Genomic DNA, 21,610 nt, shown 5'->3' on the forward strand with positions numbered 1-21,610 from the left:
TCTAAATCAGCACTTTTGCTGTTTCCAATCATTTGGTAAAACCCATGAGCTTTTCCATTCTGTCTCTCTAGTCTGTATGTAATTTAGTATTGTAATCTGAAAGAGAACATCATCTATCTGGAATGCTGAGAGTTTGTAAATTTTATTGATTTGAAAAATCCTGGGTTTTTACGATCATTTATACAGTTACTGGATGTAAGACCAGTAATTCTTTATCATATATGATGTAAATGTGCTCAGTTGCTGACAAGTATGTTAAAGGAAAGCTACAGGATTCATAGCTTTTGTTGAGGGATCCCATTGTTGAAGTTTGGAAACCAGAACACAAATGCATCTTTTCCACTATGAAGGGTAGGCTGTGATCAGTGTGTTTAAAAATAGATGCAGTTGTGAATGCTGTCTGTTTAAAAGTTCTTTAGTGAGCTGGATACCATTGAAAACCCCTACCCTTCTTGGTTAGTTGAAATACATGTGTCATAAAATCTCCCAATGACTCAATAAAGTGCATATAAAAATCTGCAAAAATAAGAATCCCTGTATGTCTATCACATTACAAGGACAGGGCAATAACACCACTGCAGAGGCTTCCTAAAGATCTATGCTGATTCATTTATCCAATAGTATAAAACCTTTAGATTGCTACATTTGTTCAATTTGGCGCAAATGGAATGAGATCTCACCCACCTATAAACTTTTCAAACATGCTATGTGCGGTTCCCAAAGTATTTTTGAGTATACTAAAATGTAAACTAAATTGATGATGTCAAAGGTTTGCAGAATATCTCACAAGATATTATTGACCAAATATTGGGAAGTTGCCGGTGCATTGTGTGAGCTAAATGGCATTTCAAAATATTATAAATGTCCATAACTTCTGATAATTTGTTATTCACTCATTAACCACTTTAATCTGGACTAAATTATATGCTCCCAGCAAGTCTAGCTTGGGGATGTTTTTTGCAGCGAGAACCTGAACATGTAATGCCGAAAACATAAGGTACTGGGTATCAATTCTGTACTCTGATGGTGGTCGGTTCTCAATAATCCACAAATAGTCTCAGCAAACCATTAGCTTTAAGGATGAAAAATATAGGTGCTCCTTATGGTGAGACAGAGTGTCTTACAATGACCTTGGCTAAATTCTCATTCATATATTTCTTTAGATGTTCATCCTATTTTACTGTTAATGGATATATATTCGAGGGTGTGTTAAAATTATATATGTGAACAAATTTATAAAGCATCTTTGTACCATTTTCACTAAACACTTTCTGGATATCGGTGCATGTTTTAGGAATTTTACTTTTATCTTCTGTAGGATTCAGTATCATAGATCTCATAATTAACTTAATCCATGACAGTGAGTCTTTTACAAATCAAAGTCTTTCATGAGTTCAGGTTTGCTTTTGCTCAGGGTAGGAATGTAATGTGGCTCTGACACTATAAGATAGAAAGTCCCCCAGAGTCCAATAGTGCCCTACTCTCCAGAGGGCCTATTCGAGTGGGCAAAGTATTTTTCAACAATATATGTTATCTACTTTCAATAGAAATTTGTATAAAAGAATTGCATGACCTGCCAGTTAAGACAGAGCGTCCTCGTCCGTCCCCCCCCCCCCCCCAAGGTAACAGCATTTCCTCACAGAATGTCCTGGTTTCCACGGTATATACACAAAAATCTATTTTTTGTAGAAGAAAGGTGCAGCTAAGGTAAATTACACCAGAACACCCTGGATTGACCACAGGAAAGTTATTTGTTTCTCTAGGCGTCTCTCTTTTTCCTTATAGTCTATTTTCATTACTAAATCAAACAGTTTATTAGTCATGACTGGTCACTTAGCCGCCAACGAAAGGGCATCTTTGAGATCCTTTCTCAATTTGTGATAGAATGCAGTGGTATTCCTATTTTAATTGGCTGAAAGGCTGGTGTAAGTAATATCTTTTTATTCTTGTTGTAGGGACAAGAGACCAGCATGATCAGCTTGCATAGTCTCTCTGTAACCAAATACTTCTTTAAATTGATTGAGGGAGGTGTTATACTCCTGAAGCCGATGTTTACTTTTAAAATGCCCAAATAGGCACAACCTTGGTCAAATAAGATAGAATGAATGCTACATTAGCAGTATCGGTGGAAAACTACATAGGTGAGGGCAACAAATGCATATGGGCTTTATAGGAAATTGTGTTATTGGTTGGGAACGGTGGAAGCCCAACTCAAGCAACAGTCCTTGTCAGGGTGAACTACAAAAGTCACTAAATTAACCTGTTCTTAGCCCTCTAGTAATTTGGCGCAAAACCAGTCAGGCTTAACTTAAAAGCATTGTGTTAAAAATATATATAGAACAACAGTAATAAAGTGAGAATACAACACAAGGAAAACCCCAAACCAAGTTAAAAAAAAGACCAGATTATGCCCGGAGACTGGGTTAGTCCCACTGAAAAGTTCATAAGGAGGAAGCATTTGGCATGAAGAGTAGACCAGGCATTGCACACCATAATTGCCGTAATGTGAAGATTCAGTAGTCATTGGAGCTTCTCGTTGGTTGTTCTTGCGGACCATAGCTGCTTTACAGCAATTTGTTGGTTTCAAGGTACCAGTCGGTGCAGGCAGTTGCTGTCGGTGCAAACGGGTCCATTTGCAAACACGAGGTGTCAAAATTAATAATCTTCCCCTTTTCTTGTTGGAAGAGCTGCAACCTATACCATCCAAGGGTCCAGGACCTAGTAGGCACCTCTTGCGATTCAGGACTGACTCCATCAGAGGCCAGCAGCAGGGCTCAGGAAGGTCCAGGTGCATCTCGTCAACTGGGCAGTTGTACGGAGACCTCTGGAAGCTTGTTATGTTCCTCTAGCTCACACAGGAGGTCAGTGGATGGACCCTTTAAGACACTCTGCATAGCCTTGGATCAAGGCAAGTATGTCTAATCATCCTTCTTAAGACAGTAAGGCAGGCCTTCAAGCAGCAGGGCAATGCTCCTTCTGAATCCTCCACAGGTCCAGTAGTGATCTCATTTCAGGTTCTGATAGGGCCACTTTTATCCCCAGTGCCATCCTTTGGATGCATCCTTTGTCTAATATTCCTCCTTCTTGGGGTTTGCTCTAAACTGGCTAGGTTCAGCAGGAGACAGGCAGGGCCAGGGGTGACCTACATTGTCAATGCAACTCACACCTAGCCGAGAAGTCAGAAAAGGTGTGGGCTAACCCTGGGCGGAGTTCGCGGAGTTGTGCTACGCGTAACTCCGCGAAGTGGAGAAAAAATTCTGCCGAGCTACGCACACTTACGCAAGCTGCAGAGTACGATAGAAAAATGTCGTTTGTGGTGAATTTCAGTGCTGGATGCTTGTCCGCACTGTGTAAATCATTGCAAACTGCACCATGCATCGTGCAAGCAGGTGCTGCTTTCCTTTCTGTCGCTCGAGTAGACTTTTACTTGAGCTACAGCTTTCTCAATGCAAACGGGCAGTTTCTCAACATGAGCACACGCGACCATTCGCAATGAGAAACCTGACCCACCTGCATTGAGAAATCTTGCCGGGAGGTTCATTTTCCACGCTCGCCAACTTGATTTTGACGATCGCAAACTAGGAAAAATCACGCGGGGAGGAAAAAACTCAGCGAGCTCCGCGAACGTGGAGTGCGGAAAACTCCGCGAGTGGAGCGGAGTTCCAGTCCAGACTTAGTGTTAGCAAGCCCTGAGGCTGTCCATTTGAAACTCAGGAAGGCTGAAAGCCACCTCCCAGGACATCATGCTCAGGGAAGCAACACCCTGTTCTAACCCCAAGGCCCTTTTTGTTACTATGTCTGGGAGGAATACACAAAACACCATGGGGGAGCCATTGACAACTTTGTAAAAGTGACAATTTCAGAATATTAACTTAAAATCCAAATTTATCATTAAAGAGGATTTTAAATTAAATTTATAAATCAAATGAGTGGAGGAAGAATGTTTTTATATGCTCTCTGAGTGCAATGAGGTAACTGCAATGATAGTACTTGATGGTACTAGTCCTTCCTTCATTACGTATCATACATATCATTCTATGTTTTCTGCATGTGTTATTTTTTTTTAGTGTCACAGTTTTGCATGCAATAAGCTTGTTGTTCTTTAACCTCTTCAGTGCTCATGACGAGCCCAGCTCGTCATTATTCACAATGTAGCTGTGCTCATGACGAGCTGGGCTTGTCATAACGGCTCTGCACCACCCACGTGCGATTGATTCCCCTCCTGTGCGGGCGAATTAATCACTGGGCAGGGTTGTGACGACCAGATCGTCATGAGCACAGCTCCACTGTTACTCATGACGAGCTGGTCTCATCACGAGCACCGCAGCGTCGCGCTCCCCCCCCTCACCATGAGGGAATTACCCCCCCAGGGAAGGAGTTAACTTATGGCCTGTGAAAGTGTACACGTCGGGTATGTTCTGTAACTGACAGCTAGCCAGTTAGAGATGGAAAGGCACTGGACATGAATGCTTTCCCATGGGCTCCTACTACTGGAACAAGAAAATGATTTACTCTTGCCTCAGCTCATTTATTTCTGCGACTGCACCAACTTTACATCTGGCGACTAGTGATTATTATGTGTAAGGGCCCACTGATTTTCAGCCATTTTTACAGTAACCCACTGTTAGTCTGTGTAAGAGCTAGCCTTGGAGTGGTGTGGCTCACTGGTTAGAGGCGGCAGACCCGGAAGCAGAAGTCGACCAGGGTTCGATTCCCAATGCGGCAGGGTCGTGGACCAGGGTCGGCGGGCTTGGCAATTCTCACCTCGGTGCCCACTCTAACCAGGGGTCCCACTCGGCAACTCTGGGCATTAGCTTGCCTAATCTCCACAACAGCCCCCTCAACGCTGGGGATGCCTGGCTCCACCTTGGGAATTCCCAGCAGGGACCATCCCACAGGGAAAGCCAGGACGGGTTCCCCAGCGGTATACAGCGCCAGGACGCCAGCTGGCAACAGTGCGCTTTACAAGTATACACATTACATTATATTACATTACATTGCTACAGTAAAAATAGTTTTTGGGAGTTTTTCACTGCCTAGACATGTAGAACCTAAACACACATGTACTACTTTTTAAATACAAACCTTTAGGGCCTATCTTAGGGTTGACTTATAAGTATAAAAATAGAAGATTTAGGCCTGGCAAAAAGTTTGTCAGGTCTAAATGGCACTTTAAAGCTGCATAACAGGCTACAGTGACAGGCTTGAGGCATGTTTTCAAAGGCTATTTTAGTGGGTGGCACAATGAATGCTGCTTCCCAGTAGTAGCATTTAATGTACAGTCCTTGGGTACATGTAGCACCATTTACTAGGGACTTACAGGTAAATGAAATATTCCAATCAAGTGTAGGCCAATTGTTTAATGTTATAGGAAGCAAGCACACGCACATTAAACACTTGCTAGCAGGGACAAAGGGCACAGAGTCCTAATTGCAACAGAAATGGGGTCAGCAGTAGTCAAAACCTGGGGTGGCCATGCAAATAGGGACAGGTTCAACTGCCTAGGAAAGGCTGAAAAACTGAGGGTGTCTAAAGAATTTCTCTTGCGGTGCCAAACTAAAAAGCCCATTAGTACAACATGTATTAAAATGTTGATGGGGATTTGCATGCTTGATTAGTAATTAAAGTAGTTGGGGCAGAGTTATTAGAATCTCCTGTGATTTAATACATTTGATTCAAGCAGTTTAATCATCATGCTTGTTCACTGCAAGAAAGTCTTTAAATGTTCCTTAGTATCTGTAATGTCTTGTGCAATAACCTGCAATTGCAGGGATCAGAACTCATGCCCATAGTTAGAGCCTGGCAAACCATCTGGATTCATGTATTTTTTATGGCAGAGTCTTATGTCAATCCACCCTGCTCCCCAGGACATAGTTCTGATTGTACAAGGTGAGATACTATGAACAGAACTAAATACTGGAGAAAAACGGAATGAGAGCTAGAGAAACAAAAGACGTTCAGAACATGATAGTACTCATAGTAATCAGGTGATTATCTCTCAGATCTCATAACACACGTCACAGAGTTCATATAGACTGCCATTCTCAGCTGCCATTCTCAGGCAGGTTAAGCATACACTGCATAGAGATAGAATGCAAAGTTATTTAGTACCATCCACAGGCGTCAGTGAATGCAATCAATTCTGGCAGCATAAGAGGTCGAGTTTACTGGCTTCAGTGTGGAACATCCCTCTGAAACCTAAGTTAGAGACCTAGGAAGCCAGCACAAAGGTTGACAAAATCTAGGTTCGGAGAAATCCTGAAAAATGGGATTAGTAGGAGACAGGGACACGTCAGCCATGAAGCTAAACCATATTTTGTGATCACGTCAAAGACGATCAGGGAAGTTAGTAAACTGAACAAGGGAACAAAACAACAAAGGTGACAGACGGAGCAATGGCGGTTAAGCTACTACAGCAAGAAAGCTATGGAGCTTGAAAAGTTGCCAGGAACCTTCCAGATGACCATTCATAATTTAAGTAGCTCCTCTGCCTAAAGTTGTCCAGAGGTACCACTCCTTGACCTTCTCCATATGCTGGTCTGCCAAAATCTTAAAGGTATACACCTCCCGCATCACTTATAATGTTAAACGGGGGAGTCCCTTGTCTCCCAGTACCTTGTTCATTCGTGACGCTTAAACCACATACCTGTGCATTTCCACAGTAATTTTTCTTTTCTTTGAAGTATGATATGTATTGCATGCAGCAGAGGGTTATGCTTAATTAAGAATCATCATGAAGTGTTAAATAAAAATAAAAATGTAAATGATATTTCTAGATCTGGTTGAACTTTGGCTGAGTATATTGTAACATTACCATGTATTGCCTTTTCTTTAAAAGTGACCATAATGGATGGACATGCTTACATTATGCTGCCTATGGAGGTTACTCTCGCACAATGCAGACACTTCTGGATACATATTTGTGTATCATTGACAAGGTCGATATCAATGGGGTGAGCTTTCATACTTATGTCTATTATTACCCAATGTCATGTGTATGTTTCTTTTCCATTTGCACAGTCAGCGGTCAGAAGAATCAGGTGTTAAGTTACTTCAACGGTTGAATTTACTGTATGGTAGTAATATGATTTGACATTAGAAATAATTGCACTGAAAAAATATGTAGCAAATACCAAGTTGAGTTACCCAGAAATAGGTAACGGGCATCCGTATTCTTTATATATTTTCATTAATTTGATGGATTAATTGTATTCAGTCTGTCACTTTAAGTTCCGGTTCTATTCAGTTTTTTTAGAGCTGCCTGCCCACCTTTGTGCCTCTTGGAAGTGCTGTCTGTTACAAAAAATCAATAAAGTCGCCCGTCAAGAAAACATACACACCAGGAAGAATAAATTAAAAACAACGGTGATCATATTTTATTACACGGTGAATTTACAAAGGAAACATCTTCTTGGTGCATACCAGGTGTGTGTAAGATGTGCTTGAGTGCATGGATGTGCAAAAATGACTAAAGTATAATTAGCTGTTTATTTTTTTCAGTTAACATTTTATACATTGGAAAGAAATTCAGCAAAAAGGAATAGGGCCTATTTTCGCAGATATTCATACATTTAAATTGCCTGCACTTTCATGTCTTCTTCTGACGAAGGGAAGCAGGCACCTACAATTAGTGCTCTTCTGAAGGGAACTTAAATTACATTAAAATATATGCAAAAAAATGAGAGAGAGAACACAGGTGAATTCTGAACTCTAGCAGTAGTGAATAGTCCAAGGGCCTTATTATAGGTGTCCTCTTAATTTTGATGTGGCTTCTCAACAAGAAGAAATGAAGACAAATGGCCAAACCAGGACTGAATCCCCCAGTAATTTCTACGGTAGCCCTCTGAGTGCCACACATAATACCAAGTAACTCGGCCTACCCCACTAGAGTTACTTATTATGCCACTCGTGCCACTCATGCTCACTCTAGAGGGTGGAGGGGGCGTAATAGGTACAACTATTGTTACAGCTCCAGGGCACTCAAAACGAGACTGTGGGAGTGGCCTAATTGTTTTCTGTTTAGAGGCAGAATTTAAGACTGAAAGTGTCACACTTGACTTGTGGCTATTGGGCAGCTATGAATATAACTTCCATGTGAGCATAAACAGGGTGCAACAAGGTGCTAGTGAACGCCCTGATAGAACCATAGGGCATATTTATGAGATGTCTGTGTCATGCTTGTACCACGCAATGTAGTACATGTGCGGCACAAACCTCTAAGTCAAATTTATGAAACCAATCACAGCTACCTTGCGTGGCTTTGAATTGTTTCATAAATCTGGATTAATGCAATGCAGCGCAAATAACTGTGTTGCATTACGCTGTGCACAACTCCCATGGTTTTTGACTCATTTCCAGACTTACCAAATCTGGTAATCCTCGGAATTTGCCAAAAAGTTATGCCTTCCCAGGAGAGGCTTATCAAAGAGAAATATCTTTATTTCTCCTTGTTACTTCCTCTTTCCTTTCTATGTGTGTTGCATTCTTGAGAACACATAGATAGAGGAATAAGCCTCTAAGGATTGTTTCTATGCTGGTAAGTGCCTCTTCCTGCACAAAAACAATCCAGCATGTAACGCAGGCCCTCTTGGACCATGGTGCAACAGTGCCTTCGTTGACGCTAGGCTGCCTTAACAGCACCAGTGCAGGGGGAAAGGAATGCACTGTAGACCTTAAACACTGTGCATTCCTGCCCTCTCCCTGTGATGCAGGGCAGCATTGCAAGGTGAGTTGCTGCACTGCCCTGCATCACAATCTTCATAAATATGACCTCAGTGTACCTGTCTTTGAAAATACAAGCACTGTGTTGGTGGAGCACACCAACAAAAGTGGGTTTTTCAAGACTTGCTTGGTTGAGATAAATATTCTGCTACATTTGTGCATGGAAAATATCTGCTATGACATTGCATTGACCTGAATTTATATGGTGCTGGAACTCTCGTTGATGTCTGTGTGGTTGCAGATATGGAGGTAGAAATAACAGTCTTAGATTTAGCAACGGGAGACATTATTTTTCTTAAGAGATGAGTATTATGTTCTTATGTGTGAAGTCAAGAGAGTGACATACTTACTCTTGTCGCTGAACCGTATAATCTTTCCAAAAGTGAATGCCATTTTGCACTCACCATAGGCAGGGCATAGGCAGGGCTAGACACACACACACCTACCAAGTGCTAGGACAGCCGTGCGGGTGACAGTACAATTTATAAATGCACATAACATAAAACTCAAAAACAGAAATGCTAATGGCAGTGATTCTTCTGGGATAGAATATGCAAATTACCATAGTTCGATTTTTGCAGGAAAAATTAGGCAACAAAAATGAATAGTAATAAGAGGATATTCACCAGGATCAATCTTCATTTGATTTAGCTTTTCCTTCAGGAATTGTAGAATTGTGTACCACTTATAGGCCCACACATTACCTCTAAACTCTAATTCAGACCCTAGATATTCTCAACTATGAATGATGGGAAATTGGACTGTAAATTGGACTGGTTGTTCAAGATTTAGCTCAAAAGTATTATCAACATCTGCATGACTAAGTTTATTATGGTAGATGTTAGGCAGAAATTCAACATTCAATCCATTTTGACTCTGACGATGGATAGCTATCATATTCCAATGGAGGCAAACATATCAGGGCGATTTAGAGTACCCTTCAAATATGTCAGGAATTTTCATAATTACCAAATTCAAAATTAGAGGACCCTCACTACATTGGTTGAATTGTGGGCGAAAATCTGTTAATGAATGTTATAGACTATGGATAGCTACAAAACAGGTTCTGATTTCCACTTGCTTCTTTTGAACTTAGGCTTGTTAATCCTTCATCTGCACACAGATGTAGTTACATTCCTGTAAGCAGTTCTGATGCAAACTCTATTGTCTGATCCACATGCCTACAGTTGGAGGGAAACCAATGCTCAGACCTGGAGAATACATGTGTGCCACACAGGCAGCAGGGTGTGAGGCTCTTTTCACCAGATGCAACCCTACACCAACTTCCTCCTGTAACTTCCTGCTCCTTAACAGACCTCCACCTAGCAATGCAACATTCCCAGACACACTTCTAGACACAGTTTCAAACCTAATAACACTACACTCCAACCTATGCATTCTTGGTGACCGAAACATTCGGTTATACAAACCCAAAATGCCCCATTCAAAAACAATCATCACTGGCCTAGACACAGTGAACCTACATCAGATCATCCACAAATGCACACACATTGCTGGACACATCCTAGATGTCATTTTTGAAAATACAGAACTAGTTACCTTTCAAGCAGTTACTCCAGTCACATGGTCAGACCACCATTTTCCTGCTTCCCAACTTAAAACAACACAAAGCAACACACCTAAAACCACCTTACATGCATCCACTTAACTACTGTGGAACAAACTCAATTTTGAACACTTAGAAACACAACTAACATCCAGCACAGATCTAGACACAATACATTATGTGCAAAAATTATATGAGTGGCTACAGGAAGTTTTCAAATCCTAATACCACTAAAAACAATGCAACAGAACAAAAGAAAACGGGCACTATGGAGAAATACAGAGCTAAAAGAGATAAAACAGCAAATTATAAAACTACAAAATAACTGTCTCAAAACAAACACCAATCAAGACAAATTTCTCCTACAGAAACTTAACAGATTATACAAGTCGCCAATCAATAAAACTACAAAAAATACAATTCAGACAAAATTCAAAATAATAAATGTTCAATTAAAGAATTCTATAAAATTCTCACAGAATATCATGAACTAAATTGCCTAGAAGGAGCTCACTCCATTACTAAAGGATTCACAAACATTCTGGCAAATCATTACACAACCAAAGCAGACATGTTGGACAACTATTTAAAACAAAGAAAAGCTACCAGCATCAACCCTTTTCCAAATAAACACTGGAAGAGTACGCTAACCCAGCCTCTCCATTCCTTCCAACAAATATCACACAATGAATTCATGGACCTGGTCAAAGCAAGCAAGCCAGTTTGCAGCCCTTCTGACCCGTGTCCACCACAAACCTTCAAGAACATTCTTCTAACTACCTCTGTTGCCACACCAGTAAGAAGAATCATCAATAATTCCTTAACTATTGGAATATTTCCAGAAGATCTAAAAACACCCATAAATAAAGAAAAAGAAATCTAGACCCGCTTAACCCCAACAACCACAGACCTATTACAAATGGACCATTCCTGGGTAAACTGATAGAAAGAGCAGCATTTACCCAGATGTCACAATTCATTGAAGATGACTCCATACTTTCCGACTTCCAAAAAGGTTTCCTTCTGGGAAGAGGCACAGAATCTGCCCTCATCGCCATCTGGGATAACCTTGAGAACACATTTGAACAGAATGGGGTTGCTGCACTACTTCTCTTGGACCTTTCAGCTGCCTTTGACATGGTTGACCATGTCACTCCAATACAAAGACTCTATGAAGCCGGCATAGAGGGGACTGCCCATGACTGGATTGCATCCTACCTGCAAAACAGAACTAATGTCATCCATAGCCCCCTTTCTCGTCCAAACTGTACTTCATAAAAGCAGGGGTCCCTCAAGCCTCTATCATCTCACCTTTGATTTTCAACATCTATGTGAAGTCATCAGCAGCACTGATCAGTCAATTTCACCGCACATGCTATACCTAGGCAGAGGACCCACAAATACCCCTTAAACTGGAATCCCCAAAGTCATTAGAAACTCAGTGGTCGAAGTGAAGCCATCTCAAATTGAATGCTTCCAAAACAGAAATATTCACGTGTGGTGATTAGAAAAATCATGTCCAACTCACCAACTGGCCTGACGAGCTGGGAAAACCGCCTAAAGTATCATAGCAAGTAAAAAATCTCAGAATTATCATAAATTCCAAGCTATCAATGACTGCCCAAGTGGACAAACTAGCAAGATAAAGCTTCATTACTATTAAAAGAAAACTCTGGGACAAATCTTCCCCTGCCTAGGATTTCCACACAAGGTCTGGCATACTATCTCTCTTGTTCTGTTTAAACTTGATTACATCAATAGCCTCTACACGGATCATCTTTAACAACTATGAAAAGACTACAATGGATTCAGAACTCTGCTGCCAGACTACTCTTACATATAATATCACAAGCCCACATCTCCCCTACCTTGAATTCCTTACATTAGTTACCGGTTGCCAGAAGATCCACATTAAAGCTGCTTTGTATCACCCACAAAGCGATACATGGAACAAGACCACGCTTCATCAGGAATAAAATCAACAAATACATTCAACAAAGGAACCTCTGCTCTAGATTGGCAACTCACCTCAAAATCCCACCATACAAGAATAAAACCATAGGTGGCACATCCTTTGTTCAAGCAGCCAAACTATGGAACTCCAGTCTTTACCCCCAAACATAGGATCCACAGACAAATAACCTATCTTCAGAATACTACTCAAAAGTTGGCTCTTCCACACATAACCACCTCATTTAAAGATTAATATACAAACATATCCCTTTGTACATAAGCATTTATTTGGAGTATAGAAGTGTACCTACATATGTGTATTGCTTTGTAGAAACTTGTCTAATAATTATATTTATAAATATATAGATATTTGTTAGTTCTGCTAAACAAATGTAAATATTACTTATGGAAATATTATTCTATCTATAACATGTATATAGGTGACTGTATGAATAAGTGAATTGTTAGCATAACTATGTATCTACAATTGCTTCACTAATAAATTACACACAAAACAATTATTAAAGTGCAGCAATACTTGAAAGTCTAGGTTTATTGAATACAACGTACATCTACATAAATTACCTTCCTTATACATATATACATGTCATGCACTTATGCATCTTTATATTTATTACTTTACTTCTCATTCAGCATCTCAATAGCACTACCCTATGTTTCACCCAATACCTCTCTTAACATATCCTCCACTTCCACTCCCTGACTCATCTCAAACCTCATTCTACTACTCGCTCCAATGTACCACCTTATTTCTCACCCTATACCTCTCTCAATATATCCTCTACTACCAATCTCTGACTCATCTCAAACCGCATTCTACTACTGTGATCTCCAAAATAACCCTTTCTAGAATCTTCCTTCCTCTACCCCCTTGCATCCTCTCATACCTCTTTTACTATTCAGAGCTCCCAAAAAAGCCTTTATAAACACTTCCCGCTGACTCTTCCCACTTCACCTCCCATTTACTCATCCCAAATTTCCTCCTACTGCTATGAGCTCCCAAACAAAACCATCTAGACCCTTCCCTCTTCTACTCCTCCAATATCCATTTTCAATACAAATAACAAACTCACATGTCCACCGCTCAAATTACTTTGATATTTTTCCTATCCTAATTCCCCACTAATCCTGTTTGGGTTCCAGAGTAGTGTGCTACCCACCGAAAACAATTTGGATACCTCATCAAGGGTAGCAAGTACTATATAATGCAAGCCCTTCCCTCTTCTACCCCTCCACTATCGATTTTCATTCCAAATAACAAACTCACACGTCCACTGCTCAAATTATATTTATATCTCCATACACTAATTCACCACTAATCCTTTTTGTGTTCCAGAGTACAGTGCTACTCGCCGAAAAAGCATTTGGACCCCTCGTCGGGGGTAGTAAGCGTTATATAAATGCAATTACACCTACAACACAGTGATAATGGAGGCCACAGTCTGACACCAATTAAACCACCATTTTTAATACATGCTCATGGGTTGAGTCAGGAGTTCTTGGGCCTCATTAAGTCAGAAGGCTAGTTTTTGCTACTTGGCTCTGGACAACAGAAAAGCACTGCTTCTTTGGGAGCATATTTCAAGGCCTACTTTTTGTGGCAGCAGTTGCACCTTTCTGCAGGAGTATTTCAGATGTGACACCTCAGTCATGGTGCTTGAAACTGATTCATTGAGTGAAATACCTGCAGCTGTAGTGGCAATGTTTAAACAAGCCAGACCCTTCTTCCCCAGTCTGGTAGGGGTGTTTACTGCATCACACCAGCTGCTGAACATTCGAGCCAAGACACTAATAAGCTACCCCTTCGTTGTGTCTAGTTGCATATCTTCAGAACAGCATTAATTTAATGATGATGCTTTTAATTCATTCATATAGGAACATCCTAGTTGAATATGTTGTAGGAAAGAACATTTGCATTATTGAAATAATAATCTTCGAAGTGTGGCTTCTACTTAAATCTGTTGTACTCTGCTTGTTTTGTTGAAAAGAACACAGCGCTTCATTTAGCTGCTCAAGAAGGACATGCAAAAGCAGTAAAACTTCTTATTGACAATGGTGCTGGTGTGATTCTGAACAAGGAGTCTGCCTCTTTCATACATGAAGCAATACGTCGAGGGAAAAAGGATGTTGCTTTCGCTGCTATTCAGAGTGACAGGTAGGAAGCCTTGAAAACTGCTCAAAAGCTGTGGCAAAATCCTTTTTGCATTACAGTGTCCGGGCAATTCTGTTTTTTGCCATTCATGTCATTTTACCAAAACCCCAGAGGTAGTGGAAGAGACATCACGTACTGTTTGACCTGCAATGACCACTCAGAGTTGACCTCTTTTTCAATATGAGAAACTCATTTAGGGTTTGGAGAAGTAGAAAGAGCGCCGTAAACCAGCAGCCCTCAATGTTTAGTTTTATGTGATGAAGAAAGACATCAGCAAGTAAAGTCTTTTCTGAAAAACATTTCTCCATAAAAGGATTTTCCTGTATTTTTTAAGATTAGTGAGATGTTAAACTTATCCTCATGAATGCTCTTCTTGTGAATAAATAAATATATTCCTTAGTATTGTTTTTTGCAGGACTCAATGTATCTATTTTATTGGGGTGGGTATTTCACATTCAGCATTGACACTCCTCCCTGTATGTGTTCTTTTTAGCTTTATTTTGCGTAGGACCCACATATTACTCTACTTTTGTATCTTATCATCTCAGTAATGCTTTTGTTACAGCATGCTTTTTCCTATCTTCTTTTTCCTGACAATTCTTTTTCTTAATCACAGTGCTTGACTCATGCCTGTATTCTAGTCCCTCTATCTCTGTCTGTTCTCTAGTACCTCTACACCTGCGTATAGCCAAATACCTCTATCACTGAATATTGCATAGTGCCCCTACATATACCATGCTACCTCTTATCTTATATATTCCCTAGTATGTCTAACTCTGCCTGCACTCTAGAACTGTTATCCCTGTTTATACCCTACTATTTCCAGCCCTACCTCCACTCTGCATGTCTAACATCACTTGTATACCATAGTATATCTAGTGTATACCATAGTATATCTAGTCAAGCCTGTACCCTAGTACTACTACCCCGATTGTTCCCTAATATCTCTATGCCTGCATTTACCTTAGTACACCTACCTAGTTCTTAGGGCCTGATACTTTCCAATAGCCTAATATACCCATCTCTGCATATTTCCTGGTTCTTTTACCACTACATATCGCTTTCACTATCTTTAAGCTCGTACTGCTTCCTCTTTTCTTTTCATTACTCCTGCCCCATTTTCCTGTTAACTCTTCCGTCTGTTATTTTCTTCTACCTTTCTTTTGTGTTTATATTGTTCTTCCTGTTTTTTTCTATTTTCTATCCAGTCCTATTTTATTAGCTAGTTAATAAAATGTGGTTATATTTGTGACGCCTGCTTTTACATACTTTGGGGTTCATTACGATGGCGGGTGGACCTGAGTCAAAATCAAATATATACTTTATTCGGTTTTTGTAATACAAAACCATAAAAGTTCATGATAAATACAATTTACAATCCAGATAATAATAAAAACATTTTAAGAGACCAAGATACAGTGAGGTAGGATCCCAATCGTAAAAAATTCTTTTCCACTCCAAGGTTAAGACAGTATCAGAGAAGTTCATGGTTAGTCATAGGAGTTCATGGTTGGTCATTATTACATGTCCAGATGTTTCCCAAGAAAATCATGATGCGTTTAGTGGATCCTGCTACATGGGGTATAATTTCGGGAGGGGTGGAAAACACGGGATTATGGGGTAAAAGTCATGTAGGTCCCATATGGATATTGGGCCGTCTCTTACTTGAGGCGGACAAGTTTTCAAGTAAGGGACAATATTTCGGTCTCTAAATCTCACTAGTACCAGGTCCCCCACAACATCTTTGGGAAGAGAGCCCAACCAACCCACCCTTCTGACGCTCCTTATTGCCCCATATAGATTACGAGGCAGTGGCCTATTTTTTGACATCCAAAATTTGGTTTTATTAACTAGGTCATATTGACTCTCAGTTTTTCCAGGTGGGAGAGCAGGTACACCCGCAAGGATGCACACGTATGGGGCCGCTTCCGGTGGTAAATGGATAGAATTAACTTTATTGTGACCTACTCTAGATGTGGTCGGCTGAGGAAGGGAAACTTTAGTGGGGTAGTTAGCTGTTTTTTGTCCCGAAGCACTAGGGCCAGCAGGTTGCGCTTGACGCCTTTTATCCTGCACAAGTAATTTAGGACCAAGGTGGGTAAAAGGTAACTTAGGGCGGTTGGATGTATCACTACATTTGTCAGCCAGCGAGTTTGACTTGATGGCTTTCTCTATTCCTGAGAGCCTATCCCCTAACATATTAATTTTTTCTAACAACGGAGCTATCATGGAGCTGACCAATTGTTCGATAAGGGGTAGTATGTGCGAGTGGGGAGGGGGTGTTATGACCTCTGGAAAGTCAGCAATCGGTGGGATCATTTGAGAATTAGCAGTGGATGGACTTAAACACAATTTTTGGGTTTTGGGGTTATTTCCACCTTGATTGACTTCGTTATAATTCCTTTTCGCAGATGGAACCTGAGGGAGTGCAATACTTTGTGTGATCGGGCTACAGGATTTACTTAATGATATGGGGGAGTCTGAAAGAGTTGCCTTGTCCGGAGGTGTGCTAACACTTTTGGGCGGAGGGGGAGTTTCCAAAGTAGCATATTTGGTTTTACATAAAAGGTTTAACTCGTCTAACAGGGAGAACGTTTGCCCAGAACCTGCCACGCTGGTTCGAAAATCCCCCTTGGAGGTCATAGTGGTAAGGGGATATGGGGCGGTGATATGTGAAAAAGGTCCACAAATATGGAAACGGATCGATTAGAGGGGGTCTTTACCCCTTCTATGTAGTAGACCTTCAGTGTGGCAATCAAAGGGAGTGGCCCGTCCTGTCCTTATCCGGCCTTTGAAGGCCGTAGAGGGCCCGCCCTTTGCCCGGGCTTCGCACCGGGCTATGTCCCGTGCGCGTCCCGCGTCGCGGGATTAGGAGCGAGATTTAAACACTGCGGGCGGGGGGGCGGGAACGCCGAGGGAAGAGGCAGCAGCTGGGGAGCAGAGAGCCTGCTGGGCCTCGCAGTCCCTCGGCGTCAGGTGCAGTTCGAATCCTTTCCCCTCAGGACGCCCCACTCAGAGTCACCAGCGCTAACAAAGCACATGAAATCCCACGTCGTCTTCCCCGGCCAGCAACACACCGTGAGCGGACCTGAGTCCACCCGCCATCGTTGCGGTGTTTGGGATCTCCCACCAGAGATGCAGCAGTCCCACCACTGCACTTACGATGCGCCCGCCATACTGGTGGGTGCATCCAGGGCATTTAACATTGCGGGCGGTGCTACCGGCTGCAGAACCGTACGCAATGTCAAAATGTCATGCTGTGCATTTCCCTTCACTACGTGGCAGGCACCACGCAGTGTCTGCCATGCAGTGAAAGGAAATGCAGGGTGTACCCTGGGTACCACCCCAGTGCAACAACTCCTTTCCCAACACAGAGGGGGCCTGCAACTGGCCCCCGAATCCAGCCTCCGCCAACCTTTCCATGGTGGTCCGCCATGGGAAGGCTGACTGATGCCAGCATTGTAATCTGGCGGGCTGTGACTGCTAGGCACCGCAACCATTTCCCCACCTATCTGCTCTGCCAGGCAATCGTAATGATTGCCTGTGGCAGAAGCATGGTGGGCAGCCTTTGCGCCTGCCACGCTTGTAAAATGATTGCCCCCGCCATGCTAATGTGGTATGGGGAAATAGGCATTCAGATGGCCGAGGGCCCGCCACCGCACGGCTGGCGGTGGCGGGCTTTCCACCATCCTAATGAGCCCCTTTGTTCTTTTCCTGTTATCTATTTTGCAAAGTGCTTGTTGCTTCATTCATTTCCAAAAAGCTCTATGTGTTACATTTTGTAATCATAAAAGGTACTTAAATGACAAAGAATGTTACTCTCTGTAGTGCTGATGTGATAACTCACAATTTTTAATCAATTAGAAATTCATACTGCAATGTCAGAGAAGCACTTTCCAAGGAAAGTAAGGTCTTCAAAAATCAACAACTTATGAACTAATATCTGAAAGCCAACACAAATTAATTTCTGACCAATCTTGATGCTACACTGGTATATTTTTGGAGTACCTGAATGTTCTGCAGGGCTGCCCACACATAAAAATATTTATATTTTTCTTCAAAATAAACTATCTGAACTAAATAACTAGGGCATGGCTAAATAGGTGTCCACACAATAAGAATTGTTACTTATAAATTCCACTCAAGCCTATTATTAAAATGATCACTCTCTCCAAGTTCATCCCCTTTGTTGTGTCTATTAGTGTTCATTCTTGGTTCATTATTTCCAGTCTTAATTGGTCATCAGTAGCTTTAACAGTTATTTAAATGCACCATAGCCTTTGAATCATATACACTTACAATGATGCTAGGTGAATGGTCTCTTGTTGTCTTAAACGCCTAAGACAATTGTTTTTTATATTATTTGAAGGAAGACAAGACACTATTGTTTTGATGACACTGAAATGGTGTAATTTGGAGAGACAGAGGATGCAATATGTGGAAGTTAATTGAATTATAACAATGTCCTCTCATTCTGCTTCCTTAAATAAACTATTACTACATTATCAAAGTTCATTATTATAACCACATTGTGCATAAAAAAACTTGTAAAGGTTGGTTGTAAAGTTAAACTTGCTTACCAGAAGATCTTGCCCATTTATTTGCAGATGTTGCAAATTTGTGTTAACAGGAATTTAGCACAACATGCAACTCTTAGTCAGCGCTTTATAACTGGATTGGCATGTACTTTCTCAAATTGAAACCTATCATATTACTTTGCAGGTTGCCAGAAATAATGGTGACATTTTCCCATACTTCTCATTTTAAATGCCCTATACTGGAGATGATTCAACATCTTCCTGAAGCCTTCACTGTAAGTATGGTTTTTGACTATTGTATATACCACCTTAATGCCAATTGCAATGTTTGTTCCTTCTTCTCTGTAAACCTAAGTAAAAAAATAGTACATATGTCCATAGGTTTTGCCATGTCATCGTGAGTAAATGTCGGATCAATTATAGGCAATATACTATCAACTGAGCAATTTTGCTCTTTTGACTACACAAATATGCAGCAGACTTCACAAGCAACCAGTACAAAATGTGATATTGAGCAGATGTCAATGTTGTACTTCCATTAATCACTCAGCACAAGTGTGTTTTTTGCAATGGACGTTCGGTACAAATACAGATTCAAAACTGGAGAGTCTCCATTGAAAATGTCTCGGTATTGGTGACTTTCATATAATTCACTGCACCTTTAGCCAGAGAGATGTTTAAACTCCCAATTGAGAATGATAAAATCCATATTTGTCATTTTTTCCAGATGTACAAAGTACTCTAGTAAAAAACTGAAATTTATGTCTTAAAGCCATCATGAATGAGGAAAGGAAGAAGTTAAAGCTTATATACAGGGGCTAAATTCAAATTGAGGAATATAAGTATAGATGCATCAAAGGAAAAACCAGTCGCAAAGGGGCAGATTCTCAGAATCTGCCCCTTTGCGACCAGTATTTGTGCATTTGGGATGCATCATCCCAAATGCAAAAATCGCAATTTAAGAAATCGCAAAATTGCGATTACTCAAATTACGATTGCATTTAAGAAATCTCAAATTGAGATTTCTTAAATGCAATGCATCAAAGTAAAAATATTTGCGATTTTGCTAATAGGGGGAGCAAATTACCATGAAGTTGAACTTCATGGTAATTTGCAAACACTTTGAAAAATGCACTAAAGTGCATTTTTCAAAGTTCCATTTTACACACATACATGCCCTTGGGGCATGTGTGTGTGCAAGATGTTCTCATATGCAGATTTCAGAGGTGTAACAGGGGGTCCTTTTGACACCCTGGCACCCTTGAAATTGCATTCTCAATTTGCGATTCTCTAATTGAGAATCGCAAATTGAGAATGTCTTCCCATTCATTCCTATGGGCCTCTAGGCTCATAGGAATGAATGGGGGGGGTATTCCTTAATTGCGACTCACAATTTGTGAGTCGAATTCAAGGAATGTTTAGAAATTGCTATTTTTTGGCAATTTCTACATGCATAGACTTTTGCTATTCCTTATTAGTGAATCCTTATTTTTCGCTAATAGGAAATCGCAAATGGCATTGTTGATGCATCTATACCATAGCTCCTAGAAGGACCAAATCCAAAATGTGTTAATAAAAGATAAAGAAAATAGCTTCTCAGGCTAGTATTTCCCTTAATGCTCAGAAAAGGAAAACGTGTCCTCTCCATACATTCTTTCCTCTCCATAGCATTACAAGCAGCTATTATAATTTCAAGCTACTGTAATTCCTGGAACAGTCAATCTTATACTGCACACGTTTCTAAATAGAAGTATCACTGGTAGTCATTTGCTACCAGAGGAAACATGTGGACATGATAGGCAGATACAGTGTTACATCCTCAGAACTCAAGGCCAACATAAAAACTACACAGTTTAAATTGGGGTCTAAGTAGGCAGGCACACAAAAGATATCAGAAAACGGGTCCTTCTATTCCTCTCGTCACCTTTGTCAAAGCAATTGTGGTATTATCCAGAAATGTGTGAAATTGTCATTCTCCAATGAGTAATCTTGGTGATGTCTCTGGCAGCTTTTTGGTAGTGGAGAATTCAATGGAAACTGTTTTAAAGTTTGTTTTTCTCAGCTATCCCCTAAATTAAAATGTAAGTATGGCAAAATGTGTATACCCACTCAACAATTAATACTATATTGTTTGGCTATCCTCTGAATCATATCCATGGCATATTAAATATGAGTTTCTTTAGTACTGAAAGAAGCAATATATTTTTAAATTTACTGGATTGTATTTAATAAATAGAAATACCATCTATTTCAACCTAAAAGGCATCTAATATCATATTATTTTAAACAATAATTGGTAACATAACTAGTCATATATTATTCAATGAAATTTCATTCTTAAGGAGGTTTAGAAACCTCAGATCTTGAAGGTCCCATTTATCCACCTTAATACTATCAACTTCATGATTTTAACGATTCAAACATGTACCTTTCCACCAGGCTATTTAAGATGTATTATTATTATCATTTCAATTAATTACAGCATGTTGGATAGCAATTACAATAAGTAAATCGATAATGTTTCCCTTTACATGAAGCATTTTTGATTCATCTAATAGACCACCCAATAAAATATTGCCATAAGTAATTGGAACATTCATTCCTACAATTAAACTAATTTACCCCTAAATCTTTAGCCGAACCTTTTATGTTGACATA

The 21,610-nt window shown here is 40.5% G+C and overlaps 1 protein-coding gene across 1 annotated transcript in view; it reads left to right on the top strand.

The window, feature by feature from the left end:
- Positions 1-21,610, top strand: part of TRPA1 (transient receptor potential cation channel subfamily A member 1) — an 812,153-nt gene that overhangs the window by 485,795 nt on the left and 304,748 nt on the right. Inside the window, exons 14-16 of the mRNA XM_078686165.1 lie at positions 6,839-6,953; positions 14,251-14,417; positions 19,137-19,227. Coding sequence (XP_078542291.1) covers positions 6,839-6,953; positions 14,251-14,417; positions 19,137-19,227 — 373 coding nt within the window. The remainder of the gene's footprint in view (positions 1-6,838; positions 6,954-14,250; positions 14,418-19,136; positions 19,228-21,610) is intronic.

The sequence above is a fragment of the Lissotriton helveticus genome, chromosome 4_1 (genome assembly GCF_964261635.1).
Source record: "Lissotriton helveticus chromosome 4_1, aLisHel1.1, whole genome shotgun sequence".
Lineage (NCBI taxonomy): Eukaryota > Metazoa > Chordata > Amphibia > Caudata > Salamandridae > Lissotriton > Lissotriton helveticus.